The 21,788-nt window shown below is 37.9% G+C and overlaps 1 protein-coding gene across 1 annotated transcript in view; it reads left to right on the plus strand.

Moving 5' to 3' along the window:
- Positions 1-21,788, plus strand: part of rgs6 (regulator of G protein signaling 6) — a 68,360-nt gene that overhangs the window by 34,241 nt on the left and 12,331 nt on the right. The window contains exons 3-5 of the mRNA XM_016294453.1: positions 18,294-18,390; positions 19,551-19,601; positions 19,688-19,794. Of these exons, the coding sequence (XP_016149939.1) occupies positions 18,294-18,390; positions 19,551-19,601; positions 19,688-19,794 (255 nt within the window). The remainder of the gene's footprint in view (positions 1-18,293; positions 18,391-19,550; positions 19,602-19,687; positions 19,795-21,788) is intronic.

Raw genomic sequence — 21,788 nt, forward strand, 5'->3', positions numbered from 1 at the left:
GAATGTTTAGATAAATACTCAGCAAAAAGATAACGTACAGGACCATTGTTATGCCATGGCAAGCGAGAGTTGTTGATAGTAAAAGTAATTTCTGGATATGTATCATACGTGCCCACCATCTCAAAACGTGGAGGATTTGTTTCAGTATTCCAAAGTGTGACCGCAAAACTGATGGTTGGATCACCATTATCATCATATTTCATCCGACGGCCGTTAAGTTGGAATTCTAACTTCTTCATTTGTTCCAGAAGCTGTTGAACAGTGTGGTGAAAATGCCAAAAAGGACAAACAGTATTATTAAGAATTAATATCAGAATACATGCTATTACTCTTCATGAAAAATGTCATAATCATCTTATGCATTCCCTCACCATGTATGGCTTAACTGTTATGTTTTTGTAGTATTCATTCATGTCACACTGCAGAACATTATGCAATGCATGAGCTATGGTATATATGGCAGCGTAAATAGCGAAAGAGAATGTGGGATTTTCATTTATAATCTCCTCTGCGTTCTTAATAGGTCAATATAACCCTTCTAATTAAATTATTATTACTGTGTCTTAATAGGTCAATATAACCCTTCTAATTAAATTATTATTACTGTGTTTCGGTAGTGACAAATTTGGGGAGAGGACAAATATTCCAAAACTTTCGGAAAATACAATATGAGAACTAACTGCACAATTACTAGAAATGTGTACCTTGGATATTATACAATTTGCATACACACAAATGATTTGGAAAAATAAATTTGTTTTCAAGACATTTTTAACTCTGACTTTGGACCAACTCTGTAGAATGGCCCATATATATATATATCTGATTTGGTAATGGCTATTTGACACTAATTCCATTAACTGGCAGGGTTCAAGCTTTATTGCTTGTTTACCAAAGAAATTCAGATTCTTTTGCAGTTTTTCTTTATAACGAGTCTTCAAAAGCAAAGCTTTGACCACATACGCATTGCTTCACAATGGCCAGATGTACAACAAGTGCAGGAAATGTGGATTTGTGGAATGTGGATGTTGTTTGTTTATGCAGGCAGATAATCAGATGTCTCTCTTTTGGAAATAATAGATAAAAGGGTCCCTATTGTTTGCCATGCTTCTTTTTACATTCAGGCCAAAGCATTCTGTTCACTAGACCATTGAGATTATAACAGGCTGCTTGAATGTCATACTAATGTATGCTTGCATAAATGTTTTACAATTATGTGAAATATTCAGGAGCTCACCACATCTATTGGTCTAAATCAGCCAAATCTGTTTGTTATATTATTACACATCACTCATTTGCTTCCGGTGATTAGGGCCAGATCTCAGGGGCCACGGTCCAGCTTCACCTTGTCTGATTTGCAATCTGCTAAATGGCTCCAAGCCCTGGCTGAGTGGGAGCTCGCTGCCAAGCATCCTTCCCTTTGTATCCCACTTTTATGTCTGGTGGTGGCTGATCAATGAGAATGTGGAATCAGATGCTACTGATTTGAACACTGTCCAAAGCAAATGGGGCGGAGAAGAAAGCTGTCCAACTGACAGCAAGCACAGTGTACACCAGCTGTCTCATTTCATCTCACAGTAAAAAACAGGAATAGGTCAATATCAAACGTTTTGCTCTGCTTTCCTCTCTTTTTTTTCATTCCTTGAATCTGATCTGATAGAGACCACACATTCTACATTCTCTCTCCTGAAATGTAAGTTGCAGAGAATCAAAAAATGTGCAGATGCGCAGAGACAAATTCAATTCCAGTCCTTGCCAAGGCTTTTCCGACTGACTTCTACCCACTCACGACTCCCACATTGTCTGTTTTATCCCAGTCTGCTCCATTCATTTCATTTCGTTCAGTCACCCAGAACTCTCTCATATGAGCTTCTGAACGTTTGACACATTTAGCCTTAATGTCAGTAGAGTAATTAGATTAAATTAAAACTAGGGAGCAAGACTAGGGGAGAAGTCCAGGAAACCAGGCGAAGATCAGAAACCGAGAACGCGGCTAAGGCTAAGGCTAAGGCTGGGAAACGACTGAGGGCTCTGTAGTGTAGCTATCACTAGGGGAGTGATAAACGCTGAAACAATACTCGGCAGAGGGAAGGGATCAGAGTGAGTGTTAAATAGTGAGGGAGTGATATGAAACAGCTGGGTGCAATCAGTGCAATGCATGATGGGAAATGTAGTCCGGGGTGATGTGCAACAGTGTGTAGTGCGAGAGTCAATGAAATTGGAAGTTCATGGACCGGATTCGTGACAGGTACTCTGTATCGGCAAGTACCAAAAATAAATTGTTTATTTCGGTATCGGTATCGGGCGAGTACTGGAAAAAGTGGTATCGGTGCATCCCTAATTAAAACAGTGATTGATATTGGCAAATTTAAATAGTGATCGATAACAGTAAAATGAAATGCAGTGATTATATCAATTGAAATACAGTGATTGATATCAGCAAAATGGAATGCAGTGATTAATAACTGTGTATCATTATCTGGGACATTCTCAGCTTCATAACATACTCTGTAAAGGTTCGATGTACGGTTATTATACTTTTTACGTTTAATACGTTTATTATTATATTATTAAAATCACTGTATTTCTAGACAGGGTTTCAGAGGGACCACTATTACATTGGAGCTGTGGCCTTAACGGTTTCCATAAAAATATGAAGCAGCACAACTGTTTTCAACTGATTATAATAAAAAAAATGATTCTTGAAAATCAAATCAGCATATTATAATGATTTCTGAAGGATCATGTGACACTCAAGATTGGAATAATGGCTGAAAATGCTGAAAATTTAGCTTTTTGTCATCACAGGAATAAATTACATTTTAAAGTATATTAAAATAGAAAACAGTTATTTTAAATTGGGATAATCATAGTTTGACTTGGTGAACACAAAAGACTTCTTTCTAAAAGAAACTTCTTTGTGCATTTGCCCCGGGGACTGGTTTTTATCGGTGGATCTGAAAGATGCTTACTGTCACATTCAGAAAGCCCCTCATCACAGACCATTCTTGAGATTCGCATTCGAGGGGGTGGCTTATCAATATACAGTCCTTCCATTTAGACTATCCCTGGCCCCATGCACTGAGGCAGAGGGGAATCTGTATCATGAATTACCTCAATGACTGGCTTTTGCTAGCCAGGTCAGAACAGGAACTAATCGCTCACAGGTGGCTGCTACTCTGCTACTGCCATCTGGAGCGACTTGGGCTAAAAATCAATTTAGCCAAGAGTTCTCTGTCTCCCAGCCCGCGAATCGTCTTCCTGGGGACAGTGATCGATTCAAATGCGGGACTTTGCGTGCCATGCTTCGCATGCAGCCCCTTCAATTTTGGCTTAAAGCCCATGTACTGTCCCACGCTTGGCGCCAGGAGTGTCTTCGTTTCAGGGACACCAACTGCTGCATCAAAGCTCTGGCCCCTTGGAGCAATTCTTGCCTGATTCAGTCAGGCGTCCTATTGGGGCTGACCTCCAGGACTAAGGTAGTCACAACAAATGCCTCCAACACAGGTTGGGGAGCACTGCACGAGGGCAGACCGGCGTTCGGCTCCTGGTGACACCTGGAGCAACGCTTGCACATCAACTGCCTCGAAATAATTACTGTTTCTTTGGCCCTGAAAGCCTTCCTACCAGACTTAAAGGGGCAACACGTCCTGGTCTGCTCGCTAGCCTTCATAATGGTAGCCTTCATAAATCACAAAGATGGTCTCAGGTCACGGTCCCTTTACAGGATGGTGTGGTCCTGGTGGCCCCTTTCTGGAGGAATCAGACGTGGTGCCCCGAGTTGATTCAGCTGCTATCGGCAGCCCCCTGGCCGATACCATTGAGGAGAGACCTACTCTCGCAAGCAAGAGGAATGATTTGGCAACCCAGACCTGAGCTGTGGAACCTTCATGTTTGGCCACTCGACGGGAACCTTTACAGTTCCCCGCAAGTGTAACTAATACCATACAAGACAGTTGACCCTGAGAGGTCAGCTAAATATCTACAGCGGATCTAAAATATTCATAATTAATTATAACTAGTTATGATTAATTATTCATATTTCCCATGAGCTGATTCGTTACACAATTTTGCATGCTAGAACACCGTCTACAAGACGCCTCTATGCTCTCAAATGGTCAGTCTTTTCTGACTGGTGTGCAGCATGCAGCCTGGACCCGTCCTCTTGTGGCATGACAAACATGCTCACTTTTTTACAACAACTGTTGGATAAGGGGCACACCCCTTTCACGCTCAAAGTATACGTGGCAGCCATTGTGGCGAATTATGCTCTCGTGGCGGGCCAGTCAGTCGGCAAAAATGACCTTGTCGTTAAATTTCTGAGGCCCTCCCTTTGAGCCGCTCCAGACCACCCACCTTTTGGCGTTAGCATCGGTCAAGTGAGTAGGTGACTTGCAAGCACTGTCAGTCAGTGCTTCATGCCTTGAATTTGAGCATAAGGACTGTTAAGTCATCCTCAAACCAAGACACAGCTATGTGCTTAAGGTGCTCTCTATCTTGTTGGATAGTCAATGCTGTAGCCCTGGCTTATGCCACAGAGGGCTTGTAATGCCCTATTGGGGTGAGGCCCACTCCACTCGAGGGATGGCCTCCTCCTGGGCGTGGTCCAGTGGGATCTCTATTGATGACATCTCTGCGGCCACAGGCTGGTTGCCACCATCAACCTTTACAAGGTTTTATAATTTAGACGTCCCTGCCCTCCAGGCACGGATCTTGTCTGCTTAAATTCACCTATTCTCTTCTTTGAGTGGAAAAGGTTTTGTTATGTAGTCCACAGCAGGCTAGCTTGGGGCTCATTCTTAGGGGCCCTCATTTCGGCTACTTTGAGACTGGGAATTAGTTCTGCATTTACTAATAGCACTGCGCTGTTGGATGCATTCCTCATAAGCGTGAATACACAATGGGAGGAGACCGTTTCAAAGGGAACACTCCGGTTACTAACGTAACCTCAGTTCCCTGAGATAAGGGAACGAGCGTTGCGTAAGCTGGCGATGCGAGTCGATGGCTATTGCTGACAGTCCAATGATTCTGATGAATGGCACTCAGAGCTGTCTTATATAGTAGTCGGCTCCTCCCCTTTTTGCGGGTTGAAGCCCCATTTGCTTGTGAAAACAAATCAGGCTTCAGTATCAAAGTAAACAGGAGTTTCCCCATAAGCATGTATAAACAACTCTTATCTCAGGGAACCGAGGTTACGTTAGTAACCGGAGCATTTTTTAAAAGTGTTTTCTCTCGGTGTCCATCTGTCATCACTAGTCATCTAATTATAGACAAGAATGTAATGAACTCAGCCACCTTCAATGTTTTAAAGCCAGTTGGCTGATGGTGCTTGGAAAAATTGGCGTCCTTCTGTTCAAGGGAAAAGATGGTCAGTCGTGTATGGCGTAGGCATAGCTCTTTATTTACAGAAACTTGCTTGATGTAGAGACTAAAAATCAAGCTTGATGGATGTCTTTAGCCTAATTTTATATTTGGGAGTCTAGAATGAAATGCAGTTTTATAAGAGTTATACTACATTTAATAAATATGAGTTTAATGCATTGTTTATTTTTTATGCACTTGCACTCATCTTTATCAAGTGCTATATTAGATGAAGGCTTTTCTCTTTATCTTTTTTCTATCAATTTCGACCTTATGTTTCCATGGATACATATCAGCAGTCAACATGTTATCCACTCCATTAGTACCTTTACATTAATCATATTCACAGTAATTGTTTACTTTGTAAGCAAAGATAGAAAATGTTTGTAGCTTGTGATTAAGATTGTGTCGGTGGTGATATGACTTAAAGTACTATCTTACCATCAAGGAGGTTGTTGTCTGTTTGTTTTTCTTCCTAGATTATCCTGCTGTGACATAATTAATGTAAATTAACCTAATCACACCTAGAACTTTGTAAAAATCATTCAAAGAAGCAATCTCATATAATTTTTAATTATCTATATTGCTGAAGCAGGTGTATCTTTACAATGAGATAAGTGGATTGGGTTTCTCCAGTTTGAAATCTCTTTGAACATGCTGCACATTCACAGTGAGATCATGTAAATTATGAAAAAAAAATTCATGTTTTTTCAAATGTATATTTCATGATGTTTGCATAGTGTGTGCAAACTGGGCCTAAAAGTGCTGGGGGGAACAAATGCAATATAAGTGCACTGAGTTGAAGCTATTGTAATTTCTGATTTTGTGTCCTGGATGACTTGGAAATAGAATATACGGTATAAAATAAAGAGAGTCCTGTTTTATCCATCAGGAATTGATTTGAGAATAAAATGGGCTTTTATATTGCTTGTTTATTCTTATATTGAGGTGAATGGGAATGGTAGTGTCTATAAAAGTTGTTTAGAGGCAGAGAAAGGTTTTTTTCCATTTTTAGAATAACTCCGGAATAGGGGTCAACCGATATGTTTTTCAGGGCCGATACCGATTATTACAGCCCAAGTAGACTGATAACAGGTATTTTGATCTGATATATATGTCTGGTGTAAAACTTAAAATGAATGTGTAAATAAGTGTAAATAATTTAATTGTCTTTATAGCTCCATTGTAGAAGTTGTTAAAAAAGACCGCAGCTATTTTAATGAAACTATAACACTAATAGCCTATTTTAGGCAAACTTGGTTCAAAAGTAATCCTAATCTTAGCCTACGTGACAGTAGTAGTAATTGTAGTAGTAGTAGTAGCTAAACTGAATATTTACAGATACTAGTCCATAGCGCGAGTCGATTTAAGTGTACTGACCTACTTTTGATTAATTCATCCAAACTTTGACGAATTCCGTGACATTCCGTGTTATACAGTACATTCCATTTATGTGGCTGGATTCTGCAATTCCGTCTGCGTTTTCCCCATCGTGGAAACTATAAATAGATAATATTGAGGTGTTTTGCAACTTCAGTGTAGTGGATTATGATTTATTGCAATTTCAGCAACGTCTGCTGCTGCCTTGGAGAGACAACTGATGTATGATCACTGAAGTAGCTCCAGTTAGCATGTGCTTTCGGTGTGAGAGTGCAACATTTTCAGTGCCTCTAGCCTTTCACGCTGATTGGTCGGACTCGTGACTCCCAACAAATCAGAAGGGCGGTGGGCAGAGAGGCTGCATCAGAGCCAGATAGCATGTTTCAAAATTAAATTATTTTATCGCCAAATCGGTTTTGAAAATGACCGAGACCGCTAATCATAAAAATGCTTAATATCGGTTTCGATAATCGGCCAGGCCGATAATCGGCCGACCCCTTCTCAGGAATCACTCGCAAATGCCACTGCATTTTATTAATAAAGTCAACAGGGTCAGATGTAATTTCTTGTTGTCTTAAATTGGTGCTTGCTGAGCTTCTGTCAGCTTTGGCATTGATTCCTTTGCCCTAGTCTTCCTATTGTATCTAATTCATGTGTGCTATGTTCTGACATTGTTGGCTGGATTGCTTCAGGCTCTGTGTAGATGCCACTGCTGTTCAGCTCCAGTGGGCCATGTCATGAGAATCACTGAGATTAGAGAGCAGTGAATTGTTTTAAGGAAATACTCATGTCTCTGAATCAGTCAACAGTAAGACTGGTGAAACTTTACTGTAGATACCAACACAAGAAAAAAGCACTGCTGGAGATAGTGGCCACTGGCATAAAAAAATAAGTAATGGATGAACATATGAGTAAATGAAACATAATGAATGAAATCCAGGGTTTAAGTTGCACAGGTCGCTGACAAGTTAGGCGCAATTACATGGATAGTTCACCCCAAATTCTGTCATCATTTATTCACTTTCGAGTTGTTCCAACTTGAGTTTCTTCTGTTGAGCACAAAAGAAGATATTTTGAAGAATGTTGGTAGCCAAAAAGTTGCTGGTAGTCATTGACTTTCATAGCATTTTTTTCCATACTATGGAAGTGAATGGCTACCAGCAACCATTTGATTACATTTGATCTTGTTTTGTTTTCAACATAAGAAAAATTCATACAGGTTTGGAACAACATGAAAGTGAGTAAACTGACAAAATGTGTCATTTTTGGGTGAACTTAACAGCATTTGTGACATAATGGTGACTATCACAGGTTTTAAAAAAGAGGTTTTGGTGAGGTATTAAGAACTGAATTAGAAATGTGGCAAATTTTTGGAGCATTTAAAAGTAACAATGTGAGGCTTATAATTTTATAAAAACACTTAAATAAATTATTCTTTTAAAATCTGTGTATTTGAGCTGTAAAGCTGTTTAAATCTTTTTTTTTTCTTTAACATTAATTAGCATAAAATAATACAGTACATTTTAGCACACGTTTTTGTGAGTTGATATTATAGCAGTTTATATGCTAATTTTGCATGTTATTTTACACATTTATGAGTGTGAATGAGTTCTGGTGCTATAACTATAATCTAGATGGCTAAATGAATATAATCTAATTTCTCTGTGAAAGAGCGTGACATTGTAGCTCAAACGAATTGGTGAGGCAGCTACATACAGTGCAAAGAACAAAATGTAGTGTGGAAATGGCAAAAGCTCTGTTTTTGATGTTGTATTTAAATTATACTAAAGATTTAAGACTACATAGCATATAGTAACAAAAAAATGCATTTTAGAGTAAAAAGTAAAGCATGCAGCAGATATTGTCTGATATGATATTGTCTATTTATCATTATTTAACTTAATCATTATCATATGCATACAGAATCTTTGATAACTATCTCAAGTAGTGGTAAGCATAAATAAGATAAATTTTTTCAGTCGAACAGACTTGTATTTTGACATTTTTAATCTGTTCCTATTGTGAATTGATTAAGTAATGCAGTTTCTCACAAACCTTTTGGGTGGAAAAAATAATAATGTCAGAGTACATGCAGTAAAGTATGAAATGTTCATCCGAGACCAGAAATGACCTCAAAACCTTATAGAATTTTATGAGGTTTTAAAGAGAGAAAAAGGGAGAGAGGAGGAGGCAATACATAAGGTACTTTTTAGACTTTTTAGATGGAGCCTCTACCTCGGGAACTTTGTACCTCGATTCTTTCAGCCTGCTTTATGCAGGACTTTGAATCCTTCAAACCTTGAACATCCAGGTAAAGAGTTTGCATTTAGACATCTGCTTCTGATGTACAGAGAACAGAAGAGCTTTTTGATGAGAGATGAGATCAGCAGAGACTAGCTTTCACCCGCATGCCTGTTTTTTTCATGTCCCAGCTGCATGGCCAGGTGTTTAAAACAGAAGAGCCTCTTAAAGTCATGGAGGCCACTCACAGAAAGCCAGACGTTTGCAGGTGGGTGTCATTTTTAACTCAAGAGAGAATGTGCAGGTTAATGTGATGAATTTTAAAGGTATATTTTCCTTTAAGAAAAAAAGAAGAAAAGAATAAACAAAATTCTGTCATTTACTCACCCTAATGTTGTTCCAAACCTGTATGACCGTGAATAGCTATCAAATGCTATCAAATATGGGTCAAATGCTAGCAAAAGCTATCAAATGTCTAGTCTTTAATGTTGCATAATCATTCAGAAAGCATTGTAATATGCTGATTTGGTGCTCAAGAACATTTCTTATTATTATCAATGATGAAAACACACAATATTTTTGTGGAAACTGCCATATAATTTTTTTTCCAGGATCCTTTGATGAATATAAAGTTCAAAAGAACAGCATTTATTTGAAATGGAAGTCTTCTGTAATATTATAAAAGTCTTTACTGTCACGTTTGATAAATGTAATGCATCTTTGCTAAATAATTTTTAAAGTTTTAATTTCTTAAAGGTGACATATCATGAAAATCTGACTTTTCCCGGTTTTAAGTGCTATAATCAGGTCCCCGTTGCATCTACCAACCAAGGAAATGTGAAAAAGATTAACTCAGTAACTTTGTTTTGGTAAGCCGTTTTTTCTGCAGGCTTCTGAAAAAACGAGCGCATCTGATTTCGCTTGCTTGGTGATGTGGCAAAGGGATCTCATTATAATATTACCGCCCCTTAATCTGCACGTTTCCACCCATGGCACTGTCATTTTGATTTTGCAAGTGACAACGGTGTACCAGTTCTAATGCTATGGCGAAAGTTTGAGCAAAACATGCTAACTGTTCTGTCATTGGCTGCACAGACGAGCACAGAACACTGTTTAGAGTCCCAGCCTCAGAGGAGACAAGAGAGCAGTGGATTTATTGATTTATTTACTGCTGCTGCCACACAGATCTAAAATAAACATGCAATTTATTTCCCAGCAGTTTACCTTCACAGATATAACGTTTTTTGTAACTTGTGTGTTTTTAACGTAAACTTGTGTGTGAATGAGAGCGTAGTTTAGTACTCCCATGCTGTGACAGCCGCTTTCTGTCCGTGTGCTTCGGATGTGTGCACTCAGAAAACCATATATCAGAAGTTTAAACTCATATGGTTTAAAACGCATGATTTCAGCACGATAAACATGATAATCAGAACCAAAACAGATGTTTTTAGCAGATCCGAGCTGTAATGGCGTAGCTCTATTGTGGAAAAGAGGGCAGGGAGCAGCAGCTCATTTGCAATTAAAGAGACAGGCACAGAGTTATTTACACTGTTAAAGAGTTGGATTCTCATGCTAAACATGGCCAAAGTTTCAAAAAAAGATTTGGACATATGACGGAGTATTTCTGTGCCAAATACACTATAAGTTTCGGAAAGTTTTTTTTCGAGCATGGCTCTTCGTGAGGTCACGAAGAGCGGAATTCCTTGTATGGACACGTCTCCCAGAAGAGAGCTACACAGCAAATAGAGCGAGAGCTAGAGCGCGCGCCCACCAACATGCTTCATTCGGGTTACGTAAGTTGTCAGCAGCACTGCACAGGACTCGCTCCAGAGGAATGTCACCAAAGAAGTGTGTTTTTGGATGTGAGGGAAAGAGAACCTCCCAAAAAACCCAGTGTTACGTGAACAGTGGATGCAGTTTGTTTTTCCGGGACAGCAACGGAGTTTAGCACGTGTCTGTTTGTGGTTGGATCCACATCTAGGGGGTGGAGATTGGTTGGTTTAGGGGTGGAGATGGGTAGGTTTAGGTGTAAGGTGGGAGGAGTTGAATCTGGATCCAACCACACCCCCTGTATCTTGTGTTCTGCAGTGAGGACCATCTCGGTCCCAGCGATAATATAAAAACAATAAAATATTGTTTTGTTGGCAATCGGCACATAAGTGCTCGGGACTCTTTAGCTCCGCCCACGGCACGCCTCCAGGAGCTCGGCTGTTTTCGGAGAGAATCGTAAAGCTGTGTCTTTCTTTTATAAATCTGATAAAACTAAAGACTCTTCTGAGATATGAAGGATGCAATACTACTGTATAGGTACTCAAGATTAACATGAGATTGGCAAAAATGTGTGTTATGTCCCCTTTAAAAATAATTATAATAAAATTAAAAATCTTACTGACCCCAAACTTTTGAACAATAGTGTTTCAGAATATAGTCAGATCTGAAAGCGCTAACACAATACCTACATAATCTGTTGTTTCAGAAATGTTGACAATGAACACTTTATTACTATTTTCCATTTTTGTTTTTTATTTCGAATAATGTGTAGCAATACATTTTTATTTCATGTTGTCTTTAAATCAAGTCCAAGTATGGAATATCATGTTGAATGTTTATTTCCATCTCATCTGATTGTTATTTTGGTATTTTTAGACTCAGTAAGTGTAAGTAAAAGACAATTCACAATATTAGATGTTAATTGGCCAGTTATGTTCACTTTTCTTACCACGTAGTGTTTTCCAATTAACTTCTTTATGGGCAACCTTTGACCACATTTCATAACATATAATTATCTCGCTGTGGGGTTTGGAGCTGTCATAACTCCGCCTCGGAGTATAAGAAATGCTTGTCACGTTAGTATGCGCCTGGGGTAGACATGATTGAGTGTCATTCATCAGGACCTGACTGTTGAAAATCAACAGCATCGATTGTTCACATATCTCCTGCAGGGACTGAGCAGATTAGCCACAGGATGCTGCAAAGGTATTATCATCAGGAGCGCTTCCCATGCTGTTATCTATAGCGACACTAACCTGTCTCGAATATGAATTAACTCACGCTGCTTTGCTACACAGCCCTACCTTGATGCATCTCCAAAGTGACTTGTTTTAATTTCATGGATTAACCTGGCAAGCAAGACAAGCTAGTACACTAGAAGAAGCTTTTCGACCATCTACTTTGCCTCTTAAGCGGCTTCAGCAGAGGTGAAAATCTGTCCTTGTTTTCTCTCTTCTCTCCTGTAAGAGTGCCATTCACAGGCTACTGAGACTTGCTGTAATCAAGTTTGAAAGATGGGCTTGATTGAGAAGGGGCTCTTATGGGTGAATCTGATATGTAACCACCCACATCTGCGGCTACCTCTCATTCAAATCCCTCAGAAACAGCGAGACGAGTCATTTTAATGTCGTCGTCATCAACATGTTTGCATATAGACGAAAACAATATATACATTTCTGTTGGTGAAATTATTACATAACATTTATTTTCTTGTTGTAATTTTGTCTAAGCGTTTGTCTCAGTATACAGTAGGTATGTAACGATTAACCACGAGCCGGTTGAAAATAGATTCAAATATGTGACGATTTAAATCGGTTGAGATGCTAAACAAATCGCGATTCATTTAGGGGTAGGAGTTTATATGAATGCATGTCTGAGGGGAACTTACTGTCTTTAGAAAAGTTTAGATGGTATTTTTTCTTTTCATCTTGCCTCTGTATAATGCATATTAAAGTTCATAAGTGCAGCGCTGCTTTGTTTACAGCGGAAACCAGGAAACGCTTTAAGCGCCACCTGCTGGCAGAGAGTGAATCTTCGTCTCATTCAGCTCGTCTGCTGTTTCATGCAGATATTTTTATGTATAGTTTCACAAAACTGTCAATACATTCTGTTTATGCTTTAAATTTCGAAATTATACAATCTAATTTAGATTAAAAACTGCTCATGTTGCATGTATGCAGCATCTTTGTTTGGATCATGATTAAAATGCAGTGGTTGCCTCTAATTTTAAATGGAAAGAGCACAGACAAAGCCTTATTTTGTTTATATGAAAAGATTGAGGAGCTACGTAGACCGGACACAAAGTTTTAGGACCTCAGACCAGCTCTTTGTCTGTCACAGAGACCGGCAGAAGGGGAATGCCTTCTCTAAGCAGAGGATGACCCACTGGATAGTGGATGCCATCACCCTGGCTTACCAGGCACAGGGTGTGTCCTGCCCACTCAGGTTGCGAGCTCACTCTACTAGGAGTGTTGCATCCTCCTGGGCGCTGGCTCGTGGCGCCTCGATGACAGATATTTGTAGAGCTGCTGGCTGAGTGACCCCCCAACACGTTCGCTAGATTCTATAGCCTTCGTGTGGAGCCGGTATCCTGCTGTGTTCTGCTCTGAATCCGTGAGAACCGGTAGAGGGCTGGGTTTCATATGTAGAGACCTAAGTGGATCCCATATGTGTAAAGTAAGTTGTATTTACCACAGGGTAAATAGAACATTTGCGGGCTGTAAATTAAAGTGGTGCTTTGTTCCCCCCTTGTTCCATGTAGTTACAGGGTAAATACAACATTTGCGGGCTGTAAATTAAAGTGGCGCTTTGTTCCCCCTTGTTCCATGTAGTTACAGGGTAAGTGGCTACAACAAATTGCTCTGAAACGATTGTTTATACAGTAGGTCATACATTATATATCAGGTAATGTATCAATAAACATGGTGGACTGTTTTATTTAATTCAAATATTATTTGCAATTTACTATAGGCCTACTGCTGGGTTAAATTTAAAAAAAATTTAAAATTTAAATCCCACACAATATGACAACAGTAACAATACAGGCAACAGATAGCCTAATAAAAGATTAAAATTTATTACACCAGTTCAGAAAAAAGCAAAGCAACTCCATACTTATACAGATTATACAGTTAAACCAAATTCTTTTGAAAAGCTTAAGAATATAAGGCCAAATAAAGTGCTTTTGCTTTCGTCTAGAAACACACAGCGTCTCCCTGACATGGCTGCTTCAACACTAACTGTGGTTACTGAAACCACACCTTCTTTCTTTACGTGAACATTTGGGCGGCATTATGCAAATATTTCCACATAGTGAGGTAGATATGTGGGGGCGTGTTAGAACGAGCCGTTTTAGGGGGGCGTGGCAGAGTCTTAACTTTGATAAACTTGGTTTTGAATCTCTTTGGTTTTGAGACTTTAGTCTTTGCAACTTCAGGGATCTTATCTATGCACAATCAGATTGTAACACTCCAAAGAGAAAGGAAAACTTGAAATCGCATCAAATGACCCCTTTAAAGGAACACACTCCAGACAGTTTCAAAGTTGTCCCTCATCTGCGCTTCGATTAGTTTTCTCCTATTTTCCCACATGTTCCCGTCTTAAGCACCACAGTCACGGATTTCGTCGCTCACAGAGCCGTTCACGTTTGAACTCACGTGACTTGCTGCATGCTCTCATTCACGTCCTCCACATTCATAACCCAGCAACGTTGGGTTACTTATTACTGATATCAACCCAAATTTGGTCAAATCAAGCCAGCTTCCTAACCCAACAGTCTCAACCGAGCATTTGGATTGAAACAATTACCAGCGTGTTTTATATGTACAGGCTATAAAAACAGTACACAGTGTATTTTTTTGCTTTATCGCTTGCAAATAAAAGATTGTTAGGTCATACATATCCTGTAATATTAGAATAGGTACCCCTTAGTTTCAAAATACTTACAGTAGAAATAATTTGTAATTTTACAGATTATTACTCCTTTATTCCCCAAACTTCGCATATTGTTACCTTATACCTACACGGAGGTACTGAATAGGTACACTGTAATTACAAAAAAGTTACGCTGTAAATTATGTTTACTTACGCAGTACATTGCTGGTTGTAATCTAAAGCGTTACCAATGATTACAGACACTTCCCGAACTGAAGGCTGGTTCACCAGCTTTCCTTGGAAGCAAGAGCGCTAATTGCTACATTTAGCACACGCCACAGTGGCCTCTGAGTGGGAGGGTACTGTGATAACCTAATAAGAACTCGGCACAGTGTTTTGACAGATTATGACATATGTAAGTGCTCTTTGGGATGGTGCCAACACAAGGGCCCATCCTAAAAAGAGCTCTCTAGTGAGTGCTGCTGATTGTACTGAAATAGAGTAAAGAGCGTCTCTCAGAAAGATAAGGCATGGCATCCGTTAACTTCATTTAATGGCATTCACTCTCATTAAGGATAGATACATGGCTTCGTTGTGATGATGAGTGCGAATTTGCTCAAAATTTGTCTCTTTTTCTCGGGGATGGCCCTGCTGGCCGTAACAGACCACTTATCCTACTTTAAGCAACAAGGATGATTTGGCAAAATTATAAAATGCATATTTTGTAAGGTTAAATATTAGATTAGACTATTAGATATACAAATAGCCTAATATTTATTAGATATTAGATTAGACTAAAGAATGTGTTTTTTCGCTTTAGGCTTTTGCATTGTTTTTATATGTACTGTAAACATTCACTAGACAGATGTGTCTGACTGTTGTACGTGTTGTTTTGATGCGTTTTGCATGACGCTGCATTTAAAGCTGAATTTTCAGCAGACCATTACTCCAGTCGTCGGTGTTACATGATCCTTCAGAAATCATTTAATGTGCTGATTTGTTGGTTATCAAAGTTAGAAACTATTGTGCTACTTTATATTTTTGTGAAAACCGAACAAAATAAAACAATGGAATTTAAAAAAACTAGCTTCACTCAAAATGTCTTCACTCAATGTCTCTAGACCATGCGTTTTTGTTTTTGTCTTCATTCCTCTGTATTTATTTATTTTTATTTTTTGCGTTTTAAATGGAAAAAGGCATTCTGTGTGAATGGCCCCTAAAAGTAGTCATGGGGCCCAGGACCATAGTGGTAAAGTCTCACTGTATATGGAGCCATGGGACCCTAATGGCCATCTGGTCCATAATCCAGCCCTACTTTTCCACCGATTCCTTATTGAAATTTGAGAATTTTGTGGGGCAGGAAGGTGTGAGTCTGTGGGATAGATGTCATTTTGTCCTCTAAACACTATGTAGCATTTTATCTGTATTGATTTAGAGTTTAGAGGTGGACTTTCTGGCTGGCAGTGTTGTCTGTCTACAGCCAGGATCTCTCTTGGGACTCAGGCCAACACTCATCGACCCATTTAGAATAGTTTGCGCCATAGACTCGTGTTTTAGACACTAGGTAGAGAGCATTAGATGAACTGAAGTGTTTTCATGGCTAGAGAGAGGAAATTAGTCTCATGTGGTAATGGATGGGATGGCTAGAGTGTTTTTTGGGATAATGAGGGCGGGTCCTCGTGTAGCACAGCTGTATGTTTTGTTTGACACTGCTGATGATGTAAATGCCCTCTCTTTATGCTCGAAGTGAAGTGGCTTTGCTTTATTTTAGCAGTGTAGTGTTGTCGTGGGCTCACAGGAGTTGGGGGCTGGCTTTGATTGTTTATATATAGCTACTGTATGCATTAAATGTCTCCGAAGCAACTGAGATCTCGCCTCCTACACGACACGTGCAAAAAAAAGAGCACTGAGCGCCACAGAGCAGTGATGACAACATGCAATCTCCAAAGCAGAGAACGCTACCTAATCTTATTACGCTCCCTTTCTCCTGCAAAACCACAAGCTGTTTTCATCAGTGCTGGGATTATTTATAGACCGTAGGTGCGAGCTTGTATATTCCAAAGGCCTCCACCGATACTTAGATGCCTTTGTAACCAGAGAGGAACGAGAACAGATGTTCCCATCACAAGTGAAAGGACCATTTCTGTGGCTGTGCAACAATATAAATAGACCTGGAATAAATAAATTTGGCCTATGTTTTGTGCACATTGGATACTTAATGCATTTAGTAATGTGATCAGTAGACGTAGGTGTGTGTTTACACCTGTTATGATTAACAGTTTGGTTATAATGTGATACTACAATGCTTGAAAAAGCTGTAAAATAACCAGACCAACAGAAGTCTAATGCTGGATTGAAATAAAATTAGCATTGTGCTTTCAAACTGACTGTGAGTCAGAGTTGATTTCTGGTTTACTATTGAGTAGTATTGATTATTGAGTGGTTTCATTAATGTGGGCTTTGAAACACATTACCGTTCGAAAGTTTGGAATAAGATTTTTTTGCTAAGATCTCTTATGCTTACCAAGGCTGCATTTATCTGATCAAGAATACAGTAATATTACTGTAAGATAGTAAAAACAGTAATATTTTAAAAGTATTATATACATTTTTAAATGCAATTTATTTATGTGAAAAATGATTTCTGGAGTAATGGCTGCTGAAAATTCAGCTTTACCATCACAGGAAATAAAATTTTAAAAAATATTAGTATTAATAAAATATATTGTAATAATATTTCACTGTATTACTGCATTTATTTATTACAAATAAATGAAGTCTTATGTTGCGCATAAGAGATGTCTTTTAAAAACATTAAAAAAAATCGTAATTATTCCAAACATTTGACCGGTAGTGCATTCAATGATTATTATCAGGAACGAGCTATTGAGAATTATTAAACCTAAATGGATATTACAAAAATGGTGTTGATAAATGTGCAAATGGTGTTCATAGATGTACAAAACATTGTGTTTGAATTCTTTTCATTTTCTGCTGAATTCTGCACGCTATACGCAGAAAAAATGTAAAAAAATGATTGTGATTTTAACAGTAAAAGACTGAAAGAATGAATGAATAAAAGACTGTAAAAATGCTACCGTAAAAACCTGTTAATTGGTTATCAGTAAGTTTCCATACTATATATACGGTGAATAACTGTAATTACATTTAATGTAATTTTACAGTAAAATACTGTTAAAATTTACGGGTTTTGGAAGTGAAAAAGAAAAAGTCATTGTATAATTTACAGTGAAAAACCGTAAATTGACACTCCCAGAATTCCCTGCATGACAATTCATATTTTGTTTTTTTGTTGAAATAACTTTCTTCTTAGTTTTTTCTTATCAGTTGTGTACATTAGAGTTTTATCTTACATCCAATGTTGTTAAATTAATGTTTATTGCAATGTTTCAGTATCGTGTGTTACCATGATGGTGTTTAGTTTTTTGTGTGACTGACACTGTGCAACTTAGCTGCCGGTATTTTACCGTAAATGTCACAGATTTTCTTTTTTTTTTATTGTGTATACGCTTCTGCTGTGCTGCTTTTCTGGGCTATGTTAATTCTATATCTTGTCAATATGGGCATTGAAGTTAAAGTGAAGCAAGCCTAGACTGTAGATACAGTCCAAACTAACAAGACACACTCTTTCTTCTCTCTTTCTGTAGATTGAGGACATTATCACACGCCTCCAAGATGAAACTGAAGGTGTGCCTGTCAGAACGGTCAAGAGCTTCCTGTCCAAGATTCCCAGCGTTGTTACAGGTATACTGGCAGGAGTGGGACAGTTTGTGTCTAAACTGGTGTGTGATTTAATAAACCTTAAGTATGTGGGTTTTTAATGGCCGTTGCTATCATACAGTATGTGTGTGAAAATACAGTTTACTCAAGTCAATGTAAATAAACAAATGCATTCACATGAAATATTGATTTTAAATTATTTTATTAGCTCAATTGCTTAAATTGTAGAAAATCAGTCTAGCAACAAGATGAATACTTCAACGATTGTCTGTTTGTTCGTTTGTTTGTTTACATATATCTATATTTATTTATTTATGAAATTCAAGTTTATTTATTTTATTGGCCAGTAATATTTGGTTTTCACATCCGGCTGTTTGTGTCTCTTTTCAGCCCTTTTTTTAGATTAATGTTTTTCTCTTATTATTAGCAGGCAGACATGATTAATTTATTCTGTAAGCTAAAGTGTTTCATAATAGGTTCACAGTAGTCTTCATCAGATGTGAATGTATTTGATTTAAAAAATATATTATTATTAAAAATTATTATTCATTACATTTGGAATAAAACTTTTTAATGAAGAAAAAGTTACTGAGTGCACCTTTTTAAAATAGCAGTTTTCTTATTTCGCTTAATGATGTTTTCAAAAATATGTTCTTAAAAATGTATATCACTGTCAGTGCTGATAAAATATGTATAGGGTTGTGCTTAGTTGCTATTTTCCAGGGAATTTCATAGATCAGAGGGTGGATCAGGAGCCATACGTCCCTGTGGTCTCCACCAATCCTACTAACCACTTTCACAGATTCACAGATTCCTTTAGTGTGTGATAAGGAATGCTAGAATAAACCCTCAAAGAGAATAAACCTGAAGATATCGCATCGCTTGATTTGCACATAATGCTAAACACAATTACTACAATGAGCAGCTCTAAATGGATGCCTGCAGGCTCACATCCGGATAACTAATAGCTGATTTTTAACTAAAACATTGATGTTGTACATGATTGAAGTGGTGCTAATGTAGATTTAGCTTGACTGATCTGACACACATTGAATCTTGAACCATAACGTGTCTTGACACACTGATGATTTTGATCTTTATTAAGGCTTCGGGAAGTGAATGTAATTTATGCTTAAATTTGCATGTGAAAATAAGGTGATATGTTTCCACATTTTAAACTTTAGGTTCTGACATTGTTCAGTGGATGATGAAGAACCTAATCATAGATGATCCTGGTAGGTGTTGATATGAAGAAATATACACGTCTTATTGATGACTAAATTGTTTGTGAAAGCAAATGCATTAATTTCTGTATTTACAGCGGAGGCCATACACATCGGCAGCCTGATCGCCGCCCAAGGCTACATATTCCCCATCTCTGATCATGTTCTTACCCTCAAGGATGATGGGACGTTATACCGCTTTCAGGTGAGCTTATCCATCTACCATCAACCAAATAAAAGTCACGTGGATTGTATCCTGGCAGCTGTGGTTTCCAGGATGTGGTCATGTTTCACTTCAGCACTGCTGAGATTCTGAATCTACTGTGGAAATCACACCTAAGACACACTATGAAGAAGCTCCACAGACCTTTACACCTACTGAGCAAATAGGACAGTGTTTGATCAGTGCAGCGGCCTTTATTAAGCCCTTCTCTATACGGCAGTACATTACTGAGATTTATTTAACACTATATATACACAACCTGAAAGAAATTAGTACTACTTTTAACACTATATATACACAACCTGAAAGAAATTAGTACTTTTATTCAGCAAAGATGCATTGTGCATTAAATGGATCAGTATTACATTATAGTGTTACAAAAATGTCTATTTCAAATACATTCTGTTCTTTTGATCTTAAAAAATGTTTCACGGTTGATACAAAAATATGATGCAGCACAACTGTTTTTAACATAGAAATAATAAGAAATGTTTCTTGAGCAGCAAATCAATATTAGAATGATTTCTGAAGGATCATGTGACAAAAAAAAAAATCAGCTTTGCCATCACAGTAATATATTATATTTTAAAATATATTCAATTGGAAAACAGTTATTTTAAATTGTAATAATATTTTACTATATTCCTGTTTATACTGTGTTTTTTGATCAAATAAATGCAACCATTGAGAGACTTCTTTAAAAAACATTTAAAAATCATATCAACCTCAGGCTTTTGAACAGTAGTGTGTTATGTTTATTGTCTATTGCTGTACTTTTAAGATCTAAGGTGTTAAATAATATTTTATCTCAGTATGTCCTCCAGAAATAGGGGCATATTTATCTGGTAAAGGCCGATCCTTAATTTTTTAGTGATTTAGATCATTAGTGAGGAGATGACCAAAGGCACGTCTTCCTCTGAGCCTCTTTAGCTCACGTAACTCTGATGTTTCTCAGGAGAAGCACTGCTGGCTAAAGCTGTGAGAAGCTCTGTCATCTCATTTGGAAATTATTGCAACACTAAACAGATTCTCTTCAGCCAAAGATCTCTATAATACCTGGAGAAAGCTATCAATTTGCATTCCCATTCATCTCAATGGCAGTAGCTCAGCTGGAGCTTGACAGTGAGATTTGAAATCTGCCAACTTTACTCATAGGCACTCAATGACACTGATCCACCATGTTTACCATGTCAATCTGGAATTCGTCTTTAAAGAGCCCTCCAAAAAAATCAGTCACATGCAATCATCTACTAAAATACAATGAAATATGGGTGCATGTGTAATGGTTATGAATTAATACTCCATTACAGTACTAAAGTATAATGTTTAATTAATATAGTCTCAATATCAACCTCCAAACCAACTGTAATTTATCCAGAGTTTTACGAGAAAAGCCAAATTCTCAGATAATGGCATTAGGCTATCTTTCCAATGAGCATGATAGAGTATCAATAAGCCAATGAATGAATCTGAGCTTCTTTTGTACATTCATTAATTACTCAGGAGGGAATTAGTGTTTCTGTTTCTCTGGAGTATGGCTCATCAGCTCATTGCCTGACAATAATGATCTCAATGCACCATCATTTGCTTTGTGCCGCTTGTAGTCTTTTAGACTGGCTCCACAAAGGCAAGAGAGTTAGTTACAAATGTTGTTAATAGCTTTTATAACATGAATATCTTCATATAATAACTGCACGGCACATAATCATAATTTCAGCTACAGCTTTGGCTTGTAAGCAGGAGGCAGACAAGAAATTCTTAGTTCTTTCAAACTCACCTGATTTTAAACAGAATCCATATAAATTAGTGAAGTAGTTACTGACAATCCAGAAGCGATCACTGTATCTAAATATGCAGATATTGTCTAGATTAGCAGTTCTCAACATTTTTGACTCGAAGGCCTCCCGCTGTCAAACATTGCTTTTAGTATGATAGCGTTTCTTGGTTTCAACCATTTTTATTAACAGAAACTGTAT

Source organism: Sinocyclocheilus grahami, unplaced genomic scaffold (assembly GCF_001515645.1).
Source record: "Sinocyclocheilus grahami isolate Dianchi unplaced genomic scaffold, SAMN03320097.WGS_v1.1 scaffold15.1, whole genome shotgun sequence".
Classification (NCBI taxonomy): domain Eukaryota; kingdom Metazoa; phylum Chordata; class Actinopteri; order Cypriniformes; family Cyprinidae; genus Sinocyclocheilus; species Sinocyclocheilus grahami.